This window comes from Lipotes vexillifer, unplaced genomic scaffold (genome assembly GCF_000442215.2).
Source record: "Lipotes vexillifer unplaced genomic scaffold, Lipotes_vexillifer_v1.1 scaffold182, whole genome shotgun sequence".
NCBI classification, from domain to species: domain Eukaryota; kingdom Metazoa; phylum Chordata; class Mammalia; order Artiodactyla; family Lipotidae; genus Lipotes; species Lipotes vexillifer.
The window spans coordinates 4974842-4994030 of record NW_006798798.1 but is presented as its reverse complement, the minus strand read 5'-3'; the positions used below and the strand labels follow the sequence as shown (position 1 = coordinate 4994030).

Below are 19189 nucleotides of genomic sequence, written 5' to 3'. Positions count from 1 at the left end.
GGGGGGGGGGAGTTGGGGTGGGCTGAGGCAGGTAGTAAATGTTTACATTAGAGCACAGTAAAGCACCAACACTGAACACCCAGGAAAAGAAAGCTTCTGGTGCACTTTACCGAAGTCACACTGATTCTGAGAAAACTGTGAAATGCTAAAATGCTATACTTACCAAGCATCTGTTCACTCAAAATAGTTAGAGGCACTGATTTACTGCCCCTACGAACAGGCATACAAAATCCAAAACTACTACTACTGAGAATGAACCATCTTTATACACCAGTAAACTGACATTTCCAGTCGTTACAACAAACCAACAAAAAAATAAAGTGTCTATTTTCCATAAAAATTTTACCCAGTTTTAAATATCTTCATGGTTCATACATTCAAAGCTTCATTAAAACAATGCCAAACCAAAACACACCTCTAGTAGTCCTACAGAGTTCTACTTTATGGTCAACATTCATAAAATAATCAGTCTGTTCTAAATAGTCGTGCTTGGTGGGTAAATTAACCTGCTGACCGGGGCCACGACTCACCTGTGGATGTGGAAGGCTGAGCTCCATCGTCACTGCCATTGGTTATGCTTTTGGCAGCATCTTCAGCTTGCTTGGGCCCCACTTTTTCTGGGGCATCACCAACAACTTCAAATTCAACATCCTTTCCTAGGTCTTCACTGTAAGAGAACCATGTACTATAACACTGGGCCACTGTTATACTACTTACAAAAGCAAAGGCACACCAGACAGAAACTGTCCTCAAAGCTCAAAAAGTGTATACTACGTACACACCAAATATTTGGATTCTGATTTTCAAAGAGCTTTAAAAAAGACTATAACAGATTTTTATGATAATTCAAAACTCTAATTCAAATGGTCAATAACATCGCACTTTCAATTCAGGGAAAGGGTTTTTTTAAAAAAATGTTAAGTAACTTTTATTGCTAAAGCAGAAAATGAGTTGAAAACTGTGAGGCCTGATGTAATTCTTAGGCATTATTTCTTCAGCTACTAGGTGAAAAGATTCTATACACTCTACTCTGATCTTGACCAGAGTAATTTAGTGTTTGGGGGTAGAGTTACATGGATTCTCAGTTTTCTCCCCATCTTTACAGGCAGCACCCTGCTTTTGTAATGAGTTCCCAAAAACATGTATAAAAGTTTAATGCATGAAAGTCAAACAAAAGACTTACATGTTATAAGGGGGGTTCTGTTCCCAGAGAGCTAAAAAATATGATAAAAAAAACCCTAATTATGCCTCCTTTTTTAGACACCATGTGATATATTTCCATTTTACTGTACATGTCCTTTCACAACTGAACACAAGCACACCACTAACATCCAACTGGTGTCTAATCGAGGCCAGATATCACTCCCTAGCGATATCTACCTTTCACTCAATTGTCTCATTTTATACTAATAACCCACATTCAGTTTTTCCTGTCATTTTATGCTTTTTATAAACTAAGTATATATATAATATAATACTCTCCAAACAACTACACAAGTTCTAAATGTTTGGATACATAGATAGCAACATTGGCAAAAAACATGTGGATGCAGGTGGCAGCCTTTGCATTTTGTTAGATGCTACCTAAAGTAATGAGTCAGGGTGCAGTTTAAGGGTATCAACGAGCATGTTACCTCATTCAGCAGATAAACACACCAAAGTGGAGGACCATCTGTATTTAAATTGTGTTACATATGTGCAAATATCCTGTAATGCGAGCATTTTGGATGCTTTTTTATAAAGTGGGCAGGATATAAAATCAAATAAAAAGAAAAAAGTACATGACTCAGGAATCTATATAGGATAAATTTTAATGCTCTCTTGTTACTGTTCCAGATCACAGTGAAATACTTGTTTTATGGGAGAAATATTTCTTTCTTCCAAATCAATCTTTAAAACTAATTAAAAATTTTTATTCTAGTTCAATTATCAAAATGAACGCACCCTTGATTATAACTATTCAAACACCTGAATTTCTACCCTCTCTAGGTCTTTCTGGTCAGCCACCACTGATGAGTTAGTTAACCCTTAAACATTTCTTGCTTATCCCTTTTCTTTCTGGATTCTCAGATTTTTCTGTAGGTCAAACCTCAGGGAACTTAGTGGCCAACCTGAGCACATACATGGTGCAGCTTCAAATGAACAGTAAGGTTTAAAGGTAAGAAAACATTTTCTCTCCACTTTATCTTAAGTTTGTATATTCAAATAACTTCTTACACTTAAAATATTAATAGTTCCTACCTATGAAGGATGTTGATCAATAAAGTGTAGTCCTGAAGGAAGTCGTCTGCTTGAAGTCGGCTCCCATTTCTAATTCCAAATTCTGATAACTTCTTGTGATTATTAGCTAGAAAATTTGAAAGAAATTTAGATGCTTTAGTTATATGTCCGTGGAGCAGTCACTTTAATTTTTAAAGGTAAACCCCCTGCTATAAGCTGAACTCTATCTCCCGAAAATTCGTACACTGAAGCTCTAACACCAGTGCCTCAGAATGTAGCTATACTTCGAAACAGTGCTTTTTAAAGAGGTGATTAAGTTAAAATGAGGCTGTTGGAGTGGACCCTAATCCAATCTAACTGGTATCCTTAGAAGAAGCTAAGGAGGGAGGCCTCAGGAGAAACCAAACCCATCGACTCCCCCCACCCTCCCAACACTTTGATCTTAAGAGTTCTAGCCTACAGAAATAGGAGAAAATAAATATGTTACTTAAGTCACTTGTCTGTGTATTTTGATATGGCAGCCCTAGTAAACTACTCCACTAAAGTATTACTCACTTAGGTACTCAGCCCTGAAAAGTTAACTACCAAAATTACTTCAAGGGAACCAAACTGTGAGAAGTTCTGAGAACCTTCTCCCCTTGAAACCAAATTAATCTGGAATCCCACAGAAGTCAGTGACAACTTTTAGAATTGTTCAAAATATACTCTATTTCTAAAGAGATTATCCACAGAAATGCCAGCAAACTACTTTTAGCAAATTTTATAATTCAGAAGTATGAGGAAACTTTATTTCAATGAATTTTTCAACATAATTTTCAACATTTCTCAATGGACAGACAGCAGGATCTCCAAAAACTAGTAATTCCAACTTAGTTCTCTCTTCCACATGTCATTTCTGCTTCATCTGAATATCCCCAGCATGTAGCACACCATGCTTAGCATCTACTAGCACTCAATAAGCCTTTGCTACATGGATTATAAATACTCTAATGAAGAACAATCTCTCCAACCAAACTTTTGGTGTCACCACCTCCTCCTACCTATTCTAGGGCCATCCTGCCTTAACTATCCTTTCTCTCCTGCATGTTCAAATGCTCCTCTCTCCTGACCTGTAAAAGCACTCAAGTTTCATTTACAAACTGCTTCCTCATTCAGCTGCCAATTTACACTCTCCCCTCACAACACTCAGTCAGCTTTACTGAGTATCTGCTCTGTGTCTACAGACTGTGTATAACCTGTTGACCTATAGCCACCGTGCCTGGCACATACTAAGTAAACTGTATTTTAAATTCTACTTATGTTTAAATTTACATAATTTTTTACATAACCTAACAATCTTCTACATTCTTAGTTTTTATTTCTTATTTTACCTTTTTAGTCTCCCTGGAATGTCTCTGGAAAATAGTTTCTATCCAGACTTCCATCCCCAAGCCCTTTCACACTCACTAAAACTCCTCAGCCCAACATGTTCAAAAGGGAACCAGTCACTGAGCATATTCTATCCTGGTGGGTTAGCGTCACCTCTGAAGCCAGAGTCTTGGCAACAGTTCTGTCCAAGCCTAACAATGTTACCCTTCTTCACCTGTGCTCTAAATTCTGCCTCTGCAAATCTCAACTCTGCCGTTTGCTTCTGCCTTAGTAAAACTCCCTCACTTCCCTCCATTTTTTTCTGACTCCCTGCCTCTACTCTTACATCCTTATCTCACCCCCCTGCAGATTATACTACAAGGTAACTGCATTACTTCCCTGCTTAAACCCCGGTGGGAGGAGGAAGACAAACAGACATTACACATATGACACAGCGAATCCTCCAGGTGCACAGTCACTGCCAACCCCACAGCACCCCACCCTCCAGTGAAACAAAATACCTGGCCATTCCTAAAGTTTTTATATTGATTCCTAAGTTTATGCCTTTTAGATGCTGTTCATTCTGCCCAAATGCAGACTCTCCCCTCTCAGCTCTTCTTCAAGAACTGGCCCATGAGTCCTCTTTCTCCTGTGACACCCCACCCCCCCGACCCTCCTTTTACAAAGCTTCAATTCAAACTTTGTACACTTTCTCTCTATAGTATTTCTTAGATGGCACTAAATCTACTTGTTGATAATCCCTCCTCCCCTAGGCTGTAAGTACTTCAAGCCAGGGACAATTATCTTATTCATCTTTGAATTACGAATATCTATGACTATGCCTGCAATACAGAAGGACTCCAAACATATTTGAATAAATGCTCTCTCACCCTCAGTAGCACAAGTATTTTGTGGAAAAGGACCACATTTAAGCCACTGAGATTCTTGACCAGTTTCCATTTTTAAGGTCCTAGCCTTTAAAAGAGACAGATGGCTAGAATGGGGCTTAAATATTCAACTAGACTCTTAAAACAGACTATGACCCAGCCAAAACGCAACCTCCAGTTACTCATGACCTAATATCCCCAAATTTCTTAACAAGGAGCTATAGCCAAAAAGAATCCTGACACTCCCCGTCAGGACAAATGAGGTGTGGGAACTTCTAAGTCCAATCAGGTTGACCAGTGTGGTCTGAAGGAGGCAAAACCACAATACAATTCTCACTTAGAAAGCTTAAATAGAATCTAATGCATTACACCTTATATAACAAATACATTAACAAAAGGGATGAACTGCTTAAACTTCCGAAAAGGAAAGCCAAGAAAGCCAAAACTGGGCACTGATTTCAGCAATACTCTGCTCTATATCACGAGCAGGCTATCAAGGCTTCCCCACTCTTGGACAAACATCACCCCTGTCAGCTGAGGTACTGAGTACCACATATAGTGAATGGATAAACTAACATGCACTCCTTCACACAGGCAGTCTGCATCCAAATGAGGGGGACTGAACACAGGCAATGTATAATAAATACCTTCTGTCTCTCCCTCTTCTGAAGATATTAGGATTGTTCCTTTTCCATCTTCAATTTGGACATCTGGTGCTACCATAGCAAATTTTTCTTTCACTATCTATAAGAAAAAAAAGATTCAAAATATTAACATATGGAATTAAAGACCATAAAAAGCCTAGACTTTTTTTCATAAAGGCTCTTAACTTTCCCCTTCCATTGGAAATGAGCCAAGTTGCTCTTTAAGGTACCTTAGGGCAAGCAGGAAAGCAATGGGAATTTACCCAATTATCTCATGCCCATGTTCCATCCCCATGTTTGACCACTGATAAAGATCAGGTAAAACTTCCTCCAGATGGGGACTGAGAACTCCTTGGCTGGCTCTTGGTATTTTGTCATTCCCAGCAGATTAGGTACTAAGCTAGACACTTGACATATTTTATCTTAGTCTCTATTCCAAACCCGTACTGACAGATGTTTTATAGATGAAATATTTCTCATCAATCTGATTCTCAGATAAACAGTCTTCCCCTTCCCAAGTTCCATCTCTAAATTCCAAGACAGATCAGGAGTGATATTGTTAAATCCTACCTGATCCTATAAAACAAACAAATAAACAAAAAAACCAAACAATGGAGGAACTCTCTAAAGGTCCAACTACCCTACCAATAGTGGAATTACCTTTAGCTCAAGAATGAGTAGATACCAACTATAATCGTTTCTTTCCTAAGAAAGAAGATGGGGCAACCACCCTCCAGTATATCAAGTCCTGCTGCTTCCCCATCCAAATCATAAGCTCAAATCAACCCGCCCTGTGTAACCATTTCTGGGAGAAAGGCCATTCATTCTCAAGCAGCCATTAGGGCCACAAAGGTCTACTCCCCCATGTCAGGAGATATATAAATATGTAACACTATGATGGACATAATCAGAGGAACTATATGAAATGATCCCCAAAGTGGGAAGTGGAACCCATTCAGGCCATTTTAAAAATCTTTCCGAATTTAAAAAAAACTAGGAGGAACTGAAGGACCAAGCTATAGAACCAGACCATATCCTAACCCTCCATTTCTCACCCCAGAGCTCTACAGGTGAATCCAAGTGTGCAAACGATGCACCTTCTCAGGGACTAACTTAACATACCAGAATCAGGACCGTCACTAGATCACGTAAGGATACCTCCTATCTGCCAAAAAAATACAGAATTTACACACTGCCTGAGAAACAAAGAACTTGCTTACTAAGATACTGTGCCACCAATGTACCACCTGTGCTCCATATTCTAGCCAAAAACACCTATTCCCTTCTGGGATGTGAAGCACATATTCTGGAACCACAGACAGGAAAGACAACAGGACCCAGATGGTAAAGCAACCCAGGATATCAAAGCAACACACCTCAGTAGTTAGGGTAATTATCTGGCTTTTAGTTTGTTATCACAGTAACACTGTAAAAGGTAAAAGGGGACTTGTTTTTTCTTATAAAAAGAAAACCGAACAACCTTTCTTATAAAAATAAAAAGAAAAATGAACAACCTTTCCTATAAAAAGAAAAATGAACAACCAGGAAGAGAACTAGGTCCTGTACTTACCTTATCTTGTAAGGTGAGAACAGTCACTTTATGGACGTTCAGCCGCACAGTCACCTCTGGCTTGCTGGCACATACATAACAATTAGGGTTGGGAGGATCCAGTGCACAAGGCACAAGGAGCTTCTTTCTTGGGTTTGGTTGTTTATTCAAAAAAATCTTTGGAAAAAAAAAAAACACAAGCAAAAATCAGAAATTTGAGTCATAATTTATATATCATACAGTGTTCACTTAAATACTCCCTTCCAGAAGGAAAATCAAGACTTTTTTTTTAAAAAAAGTTTGAGTATGTACTTATTTATTTGTTTATTTATTTATTTATTCATGGCTGTGTTGGGTCTTCATTGCTGCGTGCGGGCTTCCTCTAGTTGTGGCAAGCGGGGGCTACTCTTCATTGTGGTGGCTTCTCTTGTTGCAGAGCATGGGCTCTAGGCATTCGGGCTTCAGCAGTGGTGGAACATGGGCTCGGCAGTTGTGGCTCGCGAGTTCTAGAGCGTAGGCTCAGCAGTTGTAGCACACGGGCTTAGCTGCTCCGTGGCATGTGGCATCTTCCCAGACCAGGGCTCGAACCCACGTTCCCTGCATTGGCAGGCAGATTCTTAACCCATGCGCCACCAGGGAAGTCCCAAAACCTTCTTAAGAGACTGATTTTTCCAACCTTCTTTTTAAATTAGCTACCTTGTAAACAAGGCTGAGCTTACTGAAAAGAAATCTCTGTGTACTGAAGACTCTACAGACTATCCTGAAAACTAATTTAGCATGAATAAGGGCCTAACCATACTTGTCTCTGGTATCATCATTAAATCAGTTTTGGGGTTCCTTCCTAGTGGTTATTCTTATCAACTTTAAGCCAACTTCTAACAAGACCAATACACTAATTTCTCTAATTAATGATAATGCTGTCGTAGATATATGGAACAAATGAGCTGCCTTTTTTTCAAATTTTCAGATGACTATGATATTAACATTTACATAATTAAAGGAAAAATAATGTATGTCTGGCACTATTACCATTTCCCTAATACCCAAACAAAAAAATAATAAGAACCAAGGGAAATAATACTAATAAAAAAAACTGCACTGAAGTTACAAATGTCAGAACACTGGAAACTGATACACAAATTCTCATCGTGGAATTACCATGTAGTATGGTATCTGCTAAGATGAATTAACTCTAAAGAAGAACCCCATCAATTCCCCGAAGCTTAAAGAAGTAAATCCCTTGACAGGCATTAAGTGCTAGGAAGAGCCCTACTGTAGCCTCTCCCCACAATAAATACTAGGCATATACTGTCAGGGCTGGAAGCAGGGTACAATGAGAGAACAGACTTATTTGATCTTGATCTTCACTGGGAAGGGAGAAATCAGCAGTACTAAAAACAATTGCTAACACTACTAATACTCAGGCTAATACTATTATTAATCTATCCTGGCATTCATTTATAAATGTGAACAAATGAAGCCCGGACACACAGGTATCATTAAACCAAGAGAAGAAGAGAGATAAGAAAACAAAGAAACTGAAAGGATGTTACAGAACAAAGTAGACACTTGTTCAGGCTGCTATAAAAAGGTAGAAATCAAAAAATATATAGTTCTTATAAATTAAAAACATGACAACCAAAATAAAAATTTAAATAGAAAACTGAACGTAGATGGCAGGTTCACTGATCATATGAGTCTACATTCCCTCACCCTGAAATTTCATGGAAACAATAAAAGGTATTTTAAGAGTGCATTAATCGGGTGGCTTCCCTGGTGGCACAGTGATTAAGAATCTGCCTGCTAATGCAGGGGACATGGGTTCAAGCCCTGATCCTAGAGCCCGTGCTCCGCAACAAGACAGAAACCACCGCAATGAGAGGCCCATGCACTGCAATGAGGAGTGACCCCCGCTCGCCGCAACTAGAGAAAGCCCGTGCACACAGCAACAAAGAACCAATGCAGCCATAATAAATGAATAAATAAAATTTTAAAGACTAAATAAATAAAATTAAACACAAAATCCTCTCTGAAGAAACACACATTCAATAGGTCCTTAAAGAATTATCACAGATATAGTTTTAACAAATACTAATTGCTTTTTTAAAAAATCATGTATCACATAAGCAAACAAAACACTATGAGAGAGATCTAGCAGATGACTGTAAACTCATCCATAAAGATTTCAGACATAAACATGATCAAATATAAGTTTAAAATAAAAAAGACTGACAAAAAATGACTGAAGAACAGGGGACTATAAAATAACCAAATAGAATTTTAAACCAGAGAACTCTTAGAACTGAAAAACAATTGAGAAAAGTTAATAAGGACTCACAAAATGAGTTCTTCCAAGAAATCAGTAAAACTAGAAATGTTAGAAGCAAACTAGCTTCTGCAAATGTGACAAAAATAAGAGAAGCAAATGTGTTTTCCTTTTTGTTATAATTTCCAGGAAGCTTACTTAAACATGCAACTCACAAGGTAACTTGAAAAATTACTTTTCCATTGCTTTAAACCAATTTTATTGTTTTAATTTAAAAATTGCAAATAGAAACACTCACTGTTCTACACTGGTCTATTTTTCCTGATAAAATCTTCAATCCTTCCAATACTATCAACCCAGCAATCACTGCATTAGTAGTAGCGATAGCAGGAATAATGTTCCCTGCCATTAGTGGAAAAAAAAAAAAAAAAAAAAAAAAAGTTTAGCTGTTAAAAAAAAAAAAAACCTTAGAATTTTAGATGATACAATTGAAGTACAAAAAAACTTACATTTGATATCAAATCTGCTCTTCATATTCATACTGAAAATATGCATCCTGAGGTTTGCAGCAGAGGTGACGAAATCCATTGCAGATGGGTCATCCTGCCAATAATTTAAACAATTTAACAAGTCTCCCCGCAAATTTACTAATTTGGCTAGTATTTCTTTCAGAACAGCAGTTTCACACATTTATAACAAGTCAACTAGAACAACAGATGGCCTCTCTGGATGAGAAGGGGGCAGGGGCTCATCATCAGCTCCTGTGATCCAGGAATGTGGTCTTACCAAGAGCCAGCAGGTTCTAGGAATTCACTCCTGCTTAAACAAATGCACTGGAGACTACGGGTATAGACCAGAATACCAATTCCATTTATTGATTGTGGCAATCCTTCCCTGGGTCCATCAGTCAACAATAAGGTTGTCTGACAAGTAAAGAATCCAGGGAACACAAGCTGTTTCGAGAAAGCTATTTCATTGAAGCCTCAGAAACAGCTGAACTACTCCTTTTGGCTTTCCTTCTCCAAACTCCCTTCACGTACTCCACAGTCCTATACTGTTTCTTTTCAGATGTGGCAGGACAATAATTTTCCCTTTACAACTTCCGTTCTTCCTGAGCCTATATCCTAGTCTCTCTAATTAGATTTCAGCAAGGTTTCCTGCTTTGAACTGAGAAGAAACTATCGTAGTCCCTAATTCAGAAACACCAAAGTATAAAAGAAAAAGCATTGATAGGATGTGGGTTCTTTACATACTTATTTGGCTGGCTATGTAACCACAGGCAAATAAACCTCCCTGACCCAATATTCATTAATCTGTTAAATAGGGAAAATTATATAAACATCTTGTAAGGTTGTGGTGAGGATTAAATATGATTATTTAAGAGTACCCAACACAGTGTCCATCAGGTACTTCCCCAGGCAATTGGCTTATCACACCCATTAGTTACAGAGTTTACTCACAGAGGCTAACAAGTCACAGTTCCAAATTTTGTTATGTAGCCCCTGTGTATAGATGAAAACCTCCCAAACCACTAGTGTAACAGTAACAATGAAAAAAATTTTTTTAAGTTACTCCTTATAGCACACAAACCCTAAAGACTAATGTTTACAAGACTCCCCCAAATCTAAATTTACCAGATTTCAGATGACTGATTCAACCCATTTCAAAATTTGCACATAAAGTTACCTTAGTTTTCTTAAACTGATCAAACTTTTCTCCTTACTTTAAAACTCACAGCAAATCTTTACCAATATATGAACATATAAACTTTATCAGATAAATCATTTACAGCCACAGAAAATAGACTACAATTAAAAATAAGTAAACTCACCAATCTCAAAATGTAACATTTAACTGCAAAATACTATTAAATATTGTTTTAACTTGTAAGAAAAACTACATCTCACTTTTCAATTGAGAAGTCTCTCACTTTTAAGAGTTAAAAGGCAATTTTACTACTTTCAAGGCCAAATTAGGCCTATGAGCTGTTGTCTCCAAAAGGATATTATGACTTCTATTAACAAATCTCTATTACGTAAGAAGTTCTCTTAAGCCTATTTGCTTAAGTCAGATAAACATTTTACTCCAGTAAAGTCACATTTATAAACCATGAACACACAAGAATCTAAAATGAGGTTTTATGATATTGCTTAAATTCACATATAGAAAATTCATAGTTCAATGTAGTAATTAGAGATGAAAACATCCAAACAAAAATCAACATGTCCTCAAAATCTGGTAGAATAAACAACATCCCCAAATTACTAGGTTCTGGTACAGCTCAAGAACTAAAATATACACTTGATGTATAAGTAATTGCCCCACATTTTCAAAACAAACCTTGTCCCATATAAGCTCAGCTCCATCTCCCTTTTCTGCTAAATGAACTCTCAAAGTCTCAATGCTCTTTGAAAAAAGACGTGCATAGCTCTTCACATCTAGAACTTGCTGGTCTCTCAGACCTAACTGTGGTTCATTTTGTTGATCTGATGCATTGGTTTCTTCTCCTAAAGAAAAAAATATTAGAAATTTCACTATTAACATCATTCCTCTACTCTGTTTAAAAATTCAATACCGACGATAAGAAAATCAAATAATATGAAACAAATTCCATTAAAGTAATTATCACTATGATACACTTATGTGTATAAGAAAATCGCTAATATTGATATGGGAAAGGTGCAAGACTGTCTCAGAACTTCATAGGAGATTACTAGAGGATTCAAGAATATAATGTAGATAAGATAATAAGCACTATGCCCAGAACACAGTTAGCACTCAATAAGTGGAAGCTATTAGAGCAATAATTGAATTGGGCCATAAAGTGAAGTATCCGTTACTGTAGATAACTGTAGAAAACTGCTCCAAACTGACATCCTAAGTCTCCTGGTACCTTTTAAGTTCCACTATGCTGAACACTGCTGTGCAAAACAAGCTGAGACACAATGTGTTGAAGGAGAGTGGGTAAGGAAGTAGTCACTACTACAATAGTTTTTCTTGCACTTAAAGTTATAAATAAGTTAAAGGAACAACACTTTATGTCAGGGAAAATATGAAACAACTAAATGTTAACTGATAAGGGACTAGTTAAATAATACTGACTGAAAAGAGCAAGTCAGAGTATATAAATAGTATGATTCCGTTTACAGAAAGTGTGCATATACAACTGCCTGCGTCTATGTGCACCGAGTTATCACCAAGACATTCCCTAAAACATTAATAGTAACTATTTCCCTAGATGATGAGATTTCCAGTGATTTTCATTCTTCATACTTTGCTGAACTGCCTGAATTTCTTACCATGGGTGTGTACCACTGTATACCAAGAAATGACAGGGCTATTAAAGACTTTAGGTTAGAGAATTTCCAATTTAGGTATCCCAAAGACAAAAATGTATCCTTTACCTTGACTTTGCACTTCAGCCCAATCCAATGGAACTGGAGGTTTCCTTTTCCGCCACAGTTTGTCCATTGTCAACAGATACCTGATATCATCTTTAAAAAGCTAAGATAGAAAGAAGGGAAGGAGGAAAGAAGGGAAGGAAGAAAGGTAAATTCCATGAACCCTACAGTCCCTATGCTGATAAAATATAACAAAATTTCCCTGCTGATTTACTTTAAACATTACACTATAAAATCTGATTTAAAGAACACATGTTATATACCAGTAGATTAACGATTCTCAAAGGGGCAGGGGGAGCTTAAACCTTAGTGTAAAAGGAAATTTTACATAAAACCCCGGTATGTGAAAACAGTTAAAATCAGAGACGCTGATGAAAGCAGAGTAAGGGAACTCTGAACTGTGCTGACTGACCCTGTCCTCCCAAGTCACCTCCCCTAAATTTGCTCCTCAGATCAGTCGGAAGCACAATCATACCATTCAAGCGGACTAAGTGAATACACACCAACTCCACAAGAACTGAGCCTAAAGGTACCAGTTAGCAATATCTCCAAGTTTGTGGGTACATACCAGTAAAGCACACATATTTAAAAAGGGCTCAAAAACAGAATTTCTTAACCATCTGCAACATCTTTGAAATGTGCTTCCGCCCCCCCAAATAACCTCAAACACACAAAACAATTCCTATTTCAAAAATAAAAAACATAAACATTACCACATGTAGACTGCGAGACCATCACATGAATCACACCTCCTATGTGGCAGAATCTCAGATGATTTTAATAGCTGTACCTTTTCCTTAGCTATATTTTCTATTGTTGACTGACTTATTCCACAGGTTTGTTGTATGTACTGGGTATGAATTTAGATGTGGCTAAGTTAAAAAAACTATTTCTATCAAAATATACTCAATTCAATAAATATTTATTAAGCATCCTTAATCTTTGAAAACCAGCCAAATACACAACTAATTAGAGTACAATTCAGTGTGAAAACCACACAGTTCTGAGTACTGTAAGTTTTTTAAAAATTCATTCATTCATTCATTCATTCATGGCAGCGTTGGGTCTTCGTTGCTGCACACAGGCTTTCTCTAGTTGCAGTGAGCGGGAGCTACTCTTCGTTGTGGTGTGCAGGGTTCTCACTGAGGTGGCTTCTCTTGTTGCGGAGCACAGGCTCTAGGCGTGCGGGCTTCAGTAGTTGTAGCACATGAGCTCAGTAGTTGTGGCTCACGGGCTCTAGAGCACAGGCTCAGTAGTTGTGGCGCATGGGCTTAGTTGCTCTGCAGCATGTGGGATCTTCCCGGACCAGGGCTCGAACCTGTGTCCCCTGCATTGGCAGGTGGATTCTAACCACTGAACCACCTGGGAAGTCCCTATCTTCACACTGCTGTCTCTTTCTATAAACCTATGAATCTCAACCAAATCCCTAGTCTAAACTGCTCTACTTACCTATAGAACCACCTGTCATCTCACTAATATCCCAGAGGAATCTGAAAATTAATTCTATCACCTTCCCCTCTTCCCCAAACCCCACGCACACATCTGTTTCCCACCCTACGTATCTCAGAGAATGGCACCTGTGTTCACCTGCTGCCCAGCAGGAAACCAGTTAGTATTATTCTTCGTTCCTGACTTTATACATACAAAGTCCTGTTGAGTCTAACTTCTCCTCCACACTCCACTGGGAATGCAGATGGATTGTACTTCAGATTACTCTGGCATTGCACAACTCCAGAAGGCACTGTCCCATATTGGTTACAAGAGGAACATCAGGTCCTACAATAGTGCACTGCATACTTTCTATACCTTATAGACTACCCTTTAATGGATTCCCACTGTCTTTGTATAACATCCTTATCATGACCTAGAAAGTCCCGCCAGATCTAACCTCAGCTTACCTTTCCAGTCCTCTTTCCACTCTCCCGTTTAATGGGAATTATTTCAGTTCTTCAACCTGAAACTTTCTATATGCTGCACACTCATCCCCACCCTTATTCTTTAAAGTCTTGAGTTGAAATGTCAAGACTTTAAAGAAATCTTGACAGCCTCTGGACAGCCTCTTCTGAACCCTCATACTAGGTCTAATAATAATGTTTAATAATAAGTGGGGTTGTTTACTTATTATTAGAGGGTTCCAATGCATCAGAACTTAACGTCATAACACCCTGAACTTGAAATTCCTTATTCAATGTTTGACTTCCCTTCTAGATGCTGAGTTCCCTCCCTAAAAAGAGCTGGGACCCTATTTTCTGTCTTTCACCACTAAATCCTCTGTACTTAAAGTGGCCCCTGTCACACAGCAGATGCTTAAAGTTACCTGTTGAACAACGGATTGGAGATGTACTTCAGATTATCCTGGCATTCAACTGTTGCTCAGGTTGGAAAGGAAATAGGTATACGGATACTAGTTTGGAAAACACTGTCGATATCCATATCAGAGTTAAGTGCATTTGATTTTAAGTATAATCAAAATAAAAACCATTTTCTAAGGTAAAGGCTGTACTGAGGAAATAAATGCAGTAGGCTTAAGAAAGTCAACCTGTGACATGTATTGTCACTGAGCAAAGAGAAAACAGAAGCTGGAGGGAGCAGTAGGCCATTTGCTTAGGACAACAGGACGTGTGCATGTCATAAAGCAGACAAGAGGAGCCAGGAGACTCAAGATGCAGGGCAGAGAGAAAATACTATTTGAAGAAAAAGGTACAAGACGGAAAAATAGCAGGTGGAAGTGCTAGCCTTTACTCAAAGGGATTTCTCTCAAACAGAAAAGAGCTAGTAAGAACGTACTGTATAGCACAGGGAACTCAGTACTCTGTAATGACCTATGTGGGAAAAGAATCTTAAAAAAAGTGAATATACGTATACATATAACTGACTCACTTTGCTGCACACCTGAAACTAACACAACATTGTAAATCAACTATATTCCAATTAAAAAAAATTTTTTTTTTTTTTTTTGCGGTACGTGGGCCTCTCACTGTTGTGGCCTCTCCCGTTGCGGAGCACAGGCTCCGGACGTGCAGGCTCAGCGGCCATGGCTCACGGGCCTAGCCGCTCCCTGGCATGTGGGATCTTCCCAGACCGGGGCACAAACCCATGTCCCCTGCATCGGCAGGCGGACTCTCAACCACTGCAGCACCAGGGAAGCACCCACCTCCCCCCTCCAAAAATTTTTTAATTAAAAAAAAAAAAGAAGCAGGGAAAAGAGAAAAGACTCTTAAAAACACAGATCTGAGGGCTTAGACCTAATTAAAGCAATCTTACAGATTTTTCTAAAAATACTGAGCAAACAATATATAAAATGAAGAGGAATTCACCCAAGAACACAGGCTTAGGGATTCAAGAGCAAGTTAGAACATGTCACCCAAACTCTCAATAGAAGATTTGAGCGGCAAAGGGATATAAGACGAGAAACAGCAGGAACCAAAAGTCAGTTATATAAAGAAAAATCAAGAAGTTCAGTGAAAGTGAGGGAAGGAAAGACAACCAAGAGTGAATAAGCAAGCCTCTGTATTTTACCTTCTATAAAGATGCTATAATGATTTAGTATTGATGTTACAATTTCAAACCTGTCTATCCCACCTGCATCAATGAATTCACTAAGACAGCAGTAGGCATAAAAAGAAGTGTAATTGAATCACGTACTAGTTTAAAACAGAGTAACAAAAATCTATCCACAATTATAAACAAAAGTAAACCTAACCTTGGTAAAAAGTTTAACTGGATCATATCCAGTTGATTTAGCCCATTCCTTGGTGGAAATACGTTTAATGTCACCATCTTCATTAGATGCTCTGGCTCTGGCTTCGGCTTCCATTGGTTCCCCTACAAAACAAACACCATTTTATTTTCAACTGTAGTTAGTATAGAACTAAGCTCTCATCTACCTTTAGGGGAAAAAAGAGTCACTCATGGAGGTCACCAGCATCTGACACATTCTGAGTTCAAGGAGAGAGAATTATAACAGCTCATCACCATCGTTTTCTACCTCAGTTTCTGAAGGCCATATGTAGAGCAGTTCCAAGTACAGACCTATAATCAGATCTGGGAACAACAACTGGCTCTATTTACTAGATTTGTGAAATTTCCCTGCACAGTGTTTCCTCACAAGTAAAATGGCAGTACCCATTTTTAAAAACACATCTTAAATACAATACATCATCTAGCACATAACAGCAATTATTTCCCCCCCCATTAAGCTATCAATATTAAATTAGCAAAATAAAGACAGTGCTCACCAATAAGAAAATATACCCCAACTAGTTTACTCACAGGAAGCTTCAGGGTCAGCTCTGTCAGGAGACACTTCTTGATCAGCATCTTCTTCCCCAAACAACTGGCTATAATTTAAGAATAGTAAATATTTATGTATAACAAAATACTCTGAACAAAGGTTAACTTTTCCTACTTTTCTCAAAAACAACTAATTTAGTTATCTCAAATCTTTAGTAGGGATGAAAAATAAACAAGTGACAAATTATGTTCCATAAACTTAAAAGTATTAAAACAATCTGTTTAAAACAGCTTGCAGGGACTTCCCTGGTGGCACAGTGGTTAAGAATCCGCGTGCCAATGCAGGGGAAACGGGTCTGCGCCTTGGTCTGGGAAGATCCCACATGCTGCAGAGCTTAGGCTTTATTCTTCCATACAAATTTTAGAATCAGCTGAACAAGTTCCAATAAAATCCCCGATGAGATTTTAATTAGAATTGCATTGAATCATATCAATATTTTATATATACAATTTAGTATAAATATATTTTTTGCTCTATCAGCTAAGAGGGCCTAAAAGAAATGGCACCCCAGAACTATGCCTAAGCACTTGCATCTTGGTTGCTAGTATCATTCTTCAATTAAAGGAACCAGGGCTCCTTGAAGAAATGTCTAATTCTAGGGCTGAAGCAGGAAACATAAAAGATGAGCGTGGAGCATCTTGTAGTACCAGAAAGTAAGGAATTGCTCCAAAAAACCCCTACACATTGATGGCAGTATATCAAAGAGCACAAAGCCAACTGAAGAGCTCCCAGTGGCCAAAGCTGGAACAATTTGAGCAACAAAATAAAACAGTATTAGATTATAACCGAAACCATATTCAATATCAATGAGTCCACACTGATATCAATAAATGGGTGAGAAGAGACAGGACAATATAGAAAGGGGAGGGAGGAACTTTACAGTGGAGAAAACAGACAAACACTACCTTAAAGTAATCAAGGCCTACGTTAATAGTCATAAATCATGTTGATAACATGTACCCTTCATATGATATGATGAAAATGGCACTTTACCTCTGTGATCTTTCTCCCAAAAATCCATAACCACAGTATTATCAAGAGAAAAACATCAGACAAATTCCGACAGTGGGGCATCCTAAAAAATACCTGACCAGGGACTTCCCTGGTGGTGCAGTGGTTAAGAATCCGCCTGCCAATGCAAGGGGACATGGGTTCAATCCCTGGTCTGGGAAGATCCCACGTGCTGTGGAGCAACTAAGCCCCTGCGCCACAACTACTGAGCCTGCACCCTAGAGCCCTGAGCCTGCATGCCTAGAGCCCATGCTCCGCAACAAGAAGCCACCGCAATGAGAAGCCTGTGCACCACAATGAAGAGTAGCACCCACTCGCTGCAACAAGAGAAAGCCCACACGCAGCAACGAAGACCCAATGCAGCCAAAAAAAATCCTGACCAGTACTCTTCAAAACTAACAAGGTCATCAAAAACAAGGAAAGTCTTGAGAAACTGTCACAGCCCCCTTAAGATGGGCCTAAAGACATAACTAACTATAATGGGGTATCCTGGAACAGAAAAAAGACATTGGGCAAAAACTAAGGAGATTTAAATAAACTATGGACTTTAGTTAATAAATAATGTATCAATATTGGTTCATTGTTATGTATGTATCATACTAAGATGTTAATAACAGGAAACTGGGTGTGGGAACTCTGTGCTATGGGTGTGGGAACTCTGTGCTATCTTCTCAATCGTTCTGTAAATCTGAAACTGTTCTAAAAAGTCTATTAAAAAAGAAAAAAAATGTTTGCCAAGTAAATAAAGCTTGCAAGTGTATTTCTTATGAAATTTTGTTATACCATTATATGTGTACTTTTCTGATTATACCTTAATCAAAAAATAAAGAAAACTAATGTTTGCTGTAGATTTCTAGAAAATATTTTTTATCAGGTTGATATAAAGTTCTCTTCCTAGTTTACTAAGAATTTCTGTCATGAAAAGATGTTTGCTAAATTTTACCAAATGCTTTTTCGACATCTATGAAGATTATATAGTTTCTCTTTAAATTCTTAATGAAGTAAATGCCATTTATAGATTTTTCTAGTGTTAAACCATGCTTGCATTCCTGGAATAAATACAGCTTGGTTATGGTATACTTTTGTTTTACACCATTCTAGATTTGTATGCTAATGTTTTGTATAGGTTTTTTCATTTACACTTATGAATGAGAATGTCTCGCAATTTTCCTCTTATAACAGCCTTAACTGTTCTGTTTTGTTTTTTAAATAATGTATGTAGGACATCCCTGGTGACACAGTGGTTAGAACCCGCCCTGCCAATGCAGGGGACACAGGTTCGAGCCCTGGTCTGGGAAGATCCCACATGCCGCAGATCCAAGAAGCCTGGGCACCACAACTACTGAGCCTGCGAGCCACAACTACTAAAGCCCGCACACCTAGAGCCCGTGCTCCGCAACAAGAGAAGCCACTGCAATGAGAAGACCGCACACCACAACGAAGAGTTGCCCCTGCTCACTGCAACTAGAGAAAGCCCGCACACAGCAACCAAGACCCAATGCAGCCAAAAATAAATTAAATAAATTTATTAAAAAAAAAAGAGGATAATGCCAACAGGTTAAAATACCTC

The 19189-nt window shown here is 38.3% G+C and overlaps 1 protein-coding gene across 1 annotated transcript in view; it reads right to left on the bottom strand.

Moving 5' to 3' along the window:
• UBA2 (ubiquitin like modifier activating enzyme 2) overlaps positions 1-19189 on the bottom strand; it is a 29430-nt gene that overhangs the window by 1522 nt on the left and 8719 nt on the right. The window contains exons 7-16 of the mRNA XM_007470963.1: positions 16587-16654; positions 16018-16139; positions 12318-12417; positions 11254-11420; positions 9421-9516; positions 9212-9322; positions 6669-6824; positions 5102-5198; positions 2242-2347; positions 531-667 (exon numbers count right to left, since the gene is read on the bottom strand). Of these exons, the coding sequence (XP_007471025.1) occupies positions 531-667; positions 2242-2347; positions 5102-5198; positions 6669-6824; positions 9212-9322; positions 9421-9516; positions 11254-11420; positions 12318-12417; positions 16018-16139; positions 16587-16654 (1160 nt within the window). The remainder of the gene's footprint in view (positions 1-530; positions 668-2241; positions 2348-5101; positions 5199-6668; positions 6825-9211; positions 9323-9420; positions 9517-11253; positions 11421-12317; positions 12418-16017; positions 16140-16586; positions 16655-19189) is intronic.